At 41.7% G+C, this 9,668-nt stretch overlaps 1 protein-coding gene across 1 annotated transcript in view; it reads right to left on the bottom strand.

The window, feature by feature from the left end:
* Window positions 1–8,452: 8,452 nt before the first annotated feature.
* LOC117941841 (ras-related protein ORAB-1-like) overlaps window positions 8,453–9,668 on the bottom strand; it is a 3,906-nt gene continuing 2,690 nt past the window's right edge. Inside the window, exon 6 of the mRNA XM_034867009.1 lies at window positions 8,453–8,697. Within this exon, the coding sequence (XP_034722900.1) occupies window positions 8,464–8,697 (234 nt within the window). The 3' untranslated portion in view covers window positions 8,453–8,463. The remainder of the gene's footprint in view (window positions 8,698–9,668) is intronic.

The following is a 9,668-nucleotide window of genomic DNA, read 5'->3' as shown; positions in this document are numbered from 1 at the left end:
CCCTTCTAATTTAGACGAGAGTTTTGTTCCATGCTGTTATATTATTACGGTTAAAACAACTGACAGGTCAAATGTTACAATAAAAAATTCTCTTTTTTTAACTCTGGCCCAAGAGTTCAACATAGTATGTCCATTTTCAGTAAATCCTCACTTGATATTCTCTACAATATAGAGAATTTCCATGTTACAATGTCATCAGTAAAACTCTCAAAGTTCTCCCAATCTCGAAGGAGGACCATCATTTAGTTTCAGATTACAAAATCAGTCTTTTGTTTAAGGTGTCACTAACAGATATGATAGATTAAAACAAAGTTATCTGTTTCTCTCTGGATTCTTTTCTCTTTGTCCTGGCTCCATGTTCGTTGTAAAGAACCAAAGATAGAAAGGGAAGACATGACTCATTAAAACATGGAGTCTGTCTAACCAGTGGAAGAGTTAATTTAGTTAATTTTCTCAAGAGGGGGGGGTGTTGAACCAACAACCTTTCAGTCACAAGCTCGCTTCATTAGAAATTACGGTTGCTTTTTTCTTTGCTGTTGATGTTAAACAACATGGTAGAAAGCCAAAAAATACGGCTTGCGCTCTGACCAGATGATCATGGGAGCCATTAATCTGACCTTGAGGAAAGCACAGGATGCTCCTGAGGGCCGAGCAGGGGAGGCGATGCCCTGCCGGAGATAACATTGACTTTGTATTATGACTTCATTTTAAATCATAGAAAAAGCTGCTGTTCAAAGCTTTCATCAGTTGTTTTCTGTACTTCTGCTGTGAGCGCTGTAAATCGGATTCTTCTTCTGATTCTTGGACTGATTCTGTCCATTTCTTGGTTAATAATCATCACAACATCAACCCTCAGGCTACCGCTCCCTCAACTCAAGGGGGAGGTGCTTTTTCCTCACTATTTTAAAGGAGAAAGTGTGCAAGAGGTTGTTTTTTTATCACTGTTACAAGGAGAGAAAGGGAGAAAATACGTCGCTTATTCGCCATTTCAAAGAGAGAGAGAGAGAGAAAGAAGCAGTGTTATCACTGTTTCAGATAAAGGAAGTTTATCAGTGCTTCAAAGTACACAAAAAAGCACATTTATCCGTTTAAAGCATGAAAAAAAGAAAGATGGTTGGATTTAGCACACTTATTCTCCTTTTATTCAACAATACAGCCCTCCTGATTGGAGGGAGGCCGATAACAGCCCCTCAAGGGGAACAGAGGGGGGTTCATTGTCTAAAAGACCTTTTTATTGAGCTTGTTACCTTTTTTTGAATTAAAGAACGCATTCAATCTACTGCGTTCCTCTTGTTCTTTCACCTTCAGACCTTAAGATCAGCCCTCAAGGTGTACGGTGTCCCCTGGAACAGGCCTCTACCCATCCATCCTATCCAGACGTTATTAACTTTGCAGCCAAAGACCTGTGGTATGGTATCCAAGCTTTATCAGTTCTTAATGATATCTGCCCTTCCTATTGAGAGGACCTGGGAACGTGATTGCCCAGGCCGGGGTATCGATCTCGACTGGCATGATGTATGGTCCTTTCATTCCAGATGTATCACACAATCCAGACCATGAGCAGATTCACTACAGTTTCATTCATAGGACGTATCTACCCCATGTGAAAATGCACTACTTGAAAATAACCCTTTATGCACTTTCTGCCCAATGAAAGCTGAAGGAGCACATCTTCACATGATCTGGGAGTGCTTTCCTGATCAGTTCTGGAACAATACTGCATCCAAAATATCTGCCCTGATTAATAATTCTGTTACTGTCAATGTTTTGATTCTGAATGAGCTGTCAGCCCTTCAGCTCTCTAAAACTCAAACATTTTCTGTTAATTCTGGACTTACAGCAGCCAAGAGAATGATTGCAACCTGTTGGAAACCATCTCATGACTTGTCGATTTATGGGACCCCCTCGAAACCGAGACATCTCAAGGGGTTTATCCCAAAAATTAACAAATTGGTACATGGACCCTTTCCTTTTTGGGTGTCATAGATGTGGTGCTCTCCACGGCTATAAATTGGCCCATAAATGGAGCCCCAGGTGGGCTCAGCATGGCTGAATCCTTGAAGTCCAATTGTGTTATAGCCTTCTTGCTTCTATCTGTCTGTGTTTGGTCCCTTTTGTCTTACATGTCGGTCTCCCTGTCAGTGCCTCTTGTTTGTCTGTGTCTGTTTCTGTGTGTCTTGTATGAGAGCTGCAGACATCGGTCTTGCTGTTGTGTTTTTGTTGTCTCTCCCTCCTTCCTGTATTTGCTCTCTTCAGTTTCATGATTGTTTTGTGATAGTGAGCAAATAAACAAAAGTCTTGGGACTGTGAAAAGGCCGGCACCATGGTAACCTGTTCTCGGCTAAATTTACCTATAAAGGCCACTAAACTCAGATATCGTGTTCCTAGAATAACACACAAACGATTTTTTTTATTTCATTCGATTTTTTTTGGGGCATTTAAGTCCTTTTATTTTTATAGGACAGCTAAATACATGAAATTGAAGAGAGAGGGGGAATCATATGCAGTAAAGGGCCACATGTCGGAGTCAAACCTGTAGTCCCTGCGTCGAGGAGTGAACCTCTATATATCAGGTGAGCTACCCATGGGCCTGTGCATAGGATTATGTAATATATCATACAAACCTGAGAATTTGTGGACTGTATTATTCTCCCAAAACAATTTAAACGACCCCCCATCATCACATACCCTTCCCCATACCTACAGATTGGCATGGTGTTATTTCAGTTAGACTAACGGCTGGTTTGATTTGCACTGAGAGATGATTTTATGGAAAGTTCCCCATGCCTATCTCTATGTATGGTGAAGGGTATGTGATGATGTGGGGAGTGGGGAGGGGCTATTTTAATTCAGGCCAAGGGAACTTCATCGGGATGCACAGTATCCTGATCTATGAAATAACTGGCCTCTAATAATACAAATGGGCCTGCCTGTATGGGAATTTAACACAGGGGGATGTATACTTATGCCCTCTGTATTTTAAGGAAGAACATTCATTTACCTATCTATCTATTAATCTACAAGTCCCAAGTTCAAGGGACAAAAGTACAAGTCCCAAGTTGTAATACACTTTAATTTTCCATGTTGCATTATTGGATGATGTTGCCCTTGCACACCACACTCAAAAACTGACTTTGGTATTTATACCAGCGGTACATCCCGAGTCCTTAAATAGCATCCATGTTTCCTTCTCTTCTCACATCATCTAGCCAATCATCACCATGCCCCAGCCGGAACTGAGTGCTCCTGTCCTTCCAGTTTCCTGATCCTCCACCTGTGTGCACACCTGTCCCTCATTAACCCTTTACCCCCCCCCCATGTTTTTTTTTATTTAAATCTTCATTCCTGGTCTCATTTGGTTTTGTTTCCCTCCACATGTGTAACACTGGGGGTAAAACCAACATTGGTTACCAGGGGCCCAAGGGGAGAGAGGCCCCTTGAAGATTCTGGAGTATATTTCATTTTACCTGGATATTTTCATGTCCTAATTAAATTTCATAATGCATGTCAGATGAAATGTAAAGTTACTGTCTTGGTATAACAACTTGGTTGATTGACTGATTACATTTTGAATACAAAAAAGACAATCTCAGGTCTCAGGGTGAGGAACATGGGGGCCCATCAGGACTGCCTATGCATAGGGTCAAGGATCTTGTGCTACGCCCCTGTTTCCCTCTACTGAATGCAGTCATCCTGCCTTCAATGGAAGCACTGATCCAACAATTGCTTTCCCAATTGCAACACCTAAACTCAGGCTCTCGTATTTCCCCAAATTTGACTCTATTCACCATGCATTGCTGTGGCTGTGGAGGTTGAAACAGTTACTTGCTGTAACTAATGGAGGGGGACAAAATGTGTACTGACAATTAAATCTTTCCTACTGTCTGCTGAATTTGCTTCAGTTTGTAACACCAATAGAGACCACTAGGCGGAGGTATTGTCTCACAAGAATAATAAAGATTAAACTAACACCCACCTGACCTAGTGATTTTTAATGTTTACATGTCAGGAAACTACACTTCTTGCCGTACTACTGCTACATACAGTTGTGTTCATCATTATAAAAGTCCATCATCACTAACCTCATTAATCATATTTTTTGGTAGAAGTGATTTCTACAAGACAAATAATGTACTAGTAAGTGTTGTAGAGTCATGGAAAACCAACAGATCCAACAGTCATGACACGCATGCTGCTCATTCTGTGTAATAGAATCTGTGATTGAAAGTGGCATGTTCTAAATGATAGTGTTGTTGTGTTCAATCAGTGAGGTGATGGATTCTGGGAAGAAACAGGTGTCAATCTTGGCCCATATTAAAGGAAGGAAAGAAGCAAAGTTTGTGCTTGGTTGTTATGATGCATTTTACACTGAAATACTCAGGAAAATGGTTCATTCAAGACATTGTTCTGAGGAACAGCGTACTTTGATTAAAAAGTTAATTGGAGAGGGGAAAACATGTAAAGAAGTGCAGATGATATGCTGCACAGCGAAAATGTCATACAAAAACAAACCTCACCCCATTAAAGTATAAATAAAGCATATAAACATACAAGACACATCCCTCTTGACCTCTGAAACCTGCTCTATGAGCAGATTGTTTATCACGACATGATTGGCTGGAGTGCTTTGTTGTATTTTGGTGCACAGCCTGTGCCTCTAGTGTTGGTTTGACGTTTACGACCCATGTGTTGTTTCCCGAGACCGGTCTTTTTCGCCGTGTGTACAGGCGGCATGCGGCTAGAGGATCAAGGAGAGATGCCTACGATTTGAGACAAAAATGAAATCGATCTCATAGGGCACCTTTAATACAACGTACATCAGCCTCAATATTGTGCTGGAATCAAAGCAGCAACCAGCCATATTCTGTTTCCTGTTTTATTTTGAAGTCTGGTCTCTGTCTCGTCTTGATTTTAGTTTTACTTCCTGTGTTTTCCCGCCCCTGTGATTACCTGACGTTTTCCACCTGTTTCCCAGCCCTCCTGTCACCTGCCTCTTGTTGTCTCATTACCCTGTGGGTTTAGTGTGCCCCTCGTCTCTTTTTGGATCATTGTGTTGCTTCGTGTGTGTAGTAGGTGTGTTCCTGTCAGTGTGTTTTTCCTTTCTCCTTGTGATCTGGGTTTTTCCCAGTTCATTGTCCTATTTTTGGATTCCCTGGATTTGGCCTGGTTCTTTTTGCTCCCTGTGTCTTCCTTGGACTTTGAGAGAATAAATCCTTGGTTAACATCTCCCGCCTTCCTCCCTCTTCTCTGTTCTTGGGTCCTATTTCTGCTACAACATAACACCTGTGTTTGACCCATCCACCACCCCAACCACCCTCCCTACGCCAGAGTCCCAAGTTTCACACTTACTACCGTTGCTTTTAATGCTACGACATATTCCAGCGCCGCGTAGGTGCTCCTCTGCCCGGTTTGTTCTACACACACACTCAACGGTGCTTTTTTTGGTATCTGATGCTGACAGCCACTGCCCAAGCTTCTGTATTTTACAAGTTTGGAGTGAGAATGCATTGCCACAGCAATATATTCCTTAGATCCTGGGTTGGTACTCCTGAATCTACAACACGCTGGCTATGGAGTAGTAGCTCATACACCAACTTCCAAAGCTTCAAACCATCCCTTTAAGGAAATGCAGAGGAGGATGTGGGAGAAAGTGGATGAGAGATAAATGGAGGGGAGCAAACAGGAGAGGTTGAGAGAAAATTATAGGGAGGATGGGAAATGAGAGGTCCAGATATGACTTGATGCCGTCGGCCAGGTTCAGATTGTCAGTTTGTCCCTCTAGCAGCAGCAAACCGAGCTGAAAAGCAGCACAGGACTGACATCTAGTGGAAGGAAAACTAACAGCAGCTGCCTGTATTTCCAAGTTTTCCTCCATCCTGGTTTGTGTATGTTCTTGAGCTCCTCTAGCCTACACAGTATGTCAAGCGGTTGTCATGTAGGACATAACTTCTGACCTCATACAAACTATCAGATCGACACATACTTGGTTGTACTTTTGCACTAAGGAGTGAAAACATTCCATCTTTCTTGACCTGGGACATATGACACACTGAGGACAAGTGCCTGGAGCTGTGCGGTGATAATCCCACGAGATGGAGGTCAGGCAGAAACACACGCTGTATCTTCATTAAACACTCATATCTCTGCACAATGCTTTGTGAAGACTGTACATCCTGCGTGTGTCACACTCCTCGGGGAGCAACTGGCAAACTGAAAGGAGGCGCTGATTGTCTCTGAGATCGCCCTCCTTAAGTTTTTCCTATCTTGGCTGGTAAGGGGTTCAAAAAATCCAAAATTTTGGAAAAGCTGAAGCTGCGTTTAAATGTGCTCTAGAAATAAACTTTATTTGTATTCAACATAAGAAACATTTTAAATAAGAGACACAGGGCTGTAGTACTCAAGACCGGGCTTGAGTCAGGACTCAAGACCGTTTTTCTATGGTCTCGGACTTGTCTCGTACTCTCTAGTATTTGGACTCGGACTTGTCTCGGTCTCAGCCACTGGTCTTGCCAGATATGATATTTGAGGGAAAGTGGAACCCAAAATGATTGTCTTGATACTGTCAAGCATAAGACCTCGTTTACAATACTTAAAATCAGAAATCACAAAACAGTGAAAGCTGGGTTCCAAGTTTTAGCGTTCATTCATAACCTTTGTTTTACAGACCGTTGATTACAGGCTGATATATAGACCAAGGTATAACAACTAGTATGTAACCCTAAATTCTTTCAGGAAGACCTAACTTTTAATCGATGGTCTCCTAAATCCATTCAGCTGTTATCCTAATAAAAAAACTTTTTATCATGTTGTGTATAACACAACACTAAAATCTTTAGAGTTCAATATATACATATTTTTATATGTGTGTGTATATGTATATATATATATATATATATATATATATATATATATATATATATATATATATATATATATATATATATATATATATATACACACACACACACACACACACACACAGTACAGGCCAAAAACGTTTGTTTACACCTTCTCACTCAATGAGTTTCCTTTATTTTCATGACTATTTACATTGAAGATTATCACTGAAGGCATCAAAACCAAGAATGAACAAATGTGGAATTATGTACTTAACAAAAAAAGTGTGAAATAACTGAAAACATGTCTTATATTCTACTTTCTTCCAAGTACCCCCTCTTTGCTTTTTTGGTAGCACTGCAAACCCTTGGTGTTCTCTCAATGAGCTTCATAAGGTAGTCCCTGAACTGGTTTCCCCCCCACCCAGGTGGGCCTTGTCAGGGTTAATTAGTGGGATTTCTTGCGTTATTAATGGAGTTGGGACCATCAGTTGTGATGTGCAGAAGTCAGGTTGATACACAGCCGACAGCCTATTGGACGACTGGTAGAATTCATATTATGGCATGAACCAATCAGCTAAGGGAAGAGAAACGAGTGACCAGCTTTACTTTAGTTGGTCCGGAAAATTGCAAAAACTTTAAATGTGTGTGTGTGTGTGTGTGTGTGTGTGTGTGTATTTCAGCTCTCTGAATCACATTTACAGCATCACGGCTCCTTAGATGTCTTTATTGACGTGAACAAACAACATGCAGAACACAGCAACAACTGGTAAATACAATAAATCTCCTCTGATTGTAACTGACAGTCTAAATCACTAAATAAATTCATCCATAACACCCGCACATACTGCATACATCAACATCCCATTGTGGAAGGAAATTTCCCTTTCTGTGTGAGTATTAACCATTATTTAGATATTGCTATTTTCACGTGACAGTCTCTGCTTTTTCCCTATTTTATCTTGAGTTAAAGAAGTGATACAGGGAATGGCCCTCTGTGTATTTATAGACCTCTTCCCAAATCTCATCCTGTAGTTGTTCATTTGGCTGAGTTTCAAATTCTGCTCTGTCATCTGTCACCTGTTTGTCTTTGAGCTTTGACTACACGTTTTATTTAAAAATACCAAGCTCAAAAATATACTGTCGTCATGCTCCAAACTCTTATTTTTCCTCATGAGAAGTCCATTTTGTTATGACCGCTGCACGATATGAGGAACAAATGCAATATGCAATAACCTTGTTGAATATCGGAATGACGGTTACATTTTAAAGTGCAGTTTTCTACTGAGATTTTCTTTCAATTAACACAAAAACCTTGTTTATTTTGCATCATGTCGCAGCCTTTCGCGATGTGTTTACTGCACCAGTTGATAAAGACATTATAATGTGCAGCCCTAATTATTCTATGTGTTTTTAGTTCAATAGCCAAGATGTCCAAAATCTGACAATATGTGTGTGTCCAAAGGCACAACCACACAGTCCTGAAACTAGACCGGTGGATGTAATTACAATGACAAAAAAAAATGTCTCTCTACATGTCTCTCTACATGTCCCTCTACATGTCCCTCTACATGTCCCTCTACATGTCTCAGTGTTGTCGTGTCACCACGGCGTCGTCTCTCCCAGCTCAGCAGCAGTTCCCGGCCTCCTGCGCCTGTTTCTCCCCTCCCAGCCACAGGGGGGTGCTGCTGATCTTGGCATTCTGGGCCCTGGCCTCTTTGGACTCGGCCTGCACCCCCCCTCCCTCGCTGGCCACGCGCTTGTGGATCTCGGAGGCCATGGTGAGGAAAGCCCTCTCCACGTTATCAGCGCTCTTAGCACTCGTCTCCAGGAAGGGGATCTTCAGAGACGAGGCCAGGTCCTGCACAGGGACAGAGGGGGCGTGGGAGAGAAAAAGAAGGGAGAAGGAGAGGAAACGTGTGACAAATAGGTCCCTATGTAGGGACCTATGTGTCCCTACATAGGGACATGTAGGGACACATAGCCGCCCTGGGAAGTACGCTTGTCCAAAAGTAGTAAAACTTTTTAACGCTTTTTGACGCTTTGGCCGCTCTGACGTAACAGCGTTCTACGTTCGATTATGGGAGAAGCCCAATTCAATTCAATTCAATTCAATTCAATTTCAATTCAATTTCAATTCAATTTTAATTCAATTTTATTTATAGTATCAATTCATAACAAGCCTTATCTCAAGACACTTTAGAGATAGAGGAGGTCTAGACCACACTCCAGAATTTACAAGGACCCCACAGTTCTAGTAGTTTCCTACAGAGCAAGCAACAGGGCGACAGTGGCGAGGAAAAACTCCCCTTTAGGCAGAAACCTGGATCAGACCCAGACCCAGACCCAGACTCTTGGTAGGCGGTGTCTGACGACCGAGCAGCCACTACACCCCCGATACACCGACGCTACAAACCTTTTACAAATTCCAAAAATAACTGTAAAGTAAAATCAATAAGTCAGTGTTACGTATTGTTGAAAAGGTCAAAAAATGACACACATTGGAAAAAAGGGGACAAAAATGTGAAGAAAAAGTTAAAAACATTGATAACGAGCGTCAACAAAAGTGGTGATTTTCAATTTTTCAAAGACAACACAAGGGTTAATGGTTAATTAAAACAACTGAACATGAAACACTGAGTTAGTAGTAGTAAAAGGCTTGTACGTGGTTCTTTGTCTCATCATCGTAGGAAACTCGACTCTCTATCGTGCCGTGTCATTTGTCTGTGTCTGAAACACGGAGGCTGACCTATCTTCATCCATCCATCCATCTTCGACCGCTTATCCGGTATCGGGTCGCGGGGGCAGCAGCTCCAGCAGGGGACCCCAAAC

This window comes from Etheostoma cragini, chromosome 3 (genome assembly GCF_013103735.1).
Source record: "Etheostoma cragini isolate CJK2018 chromosome 3, CSU_Ecrag_1.0, whole genome shotgun sequence".
Lineage (NCBI taxonomy): Eukaryota > Metazoa > Chordata > Actinopteri > Perciformes > Percidae > Etheostoma > Etheostoma cragini.
This window is presented reverse-complemented; position numbering and strand designations above follow the sequence as displayed.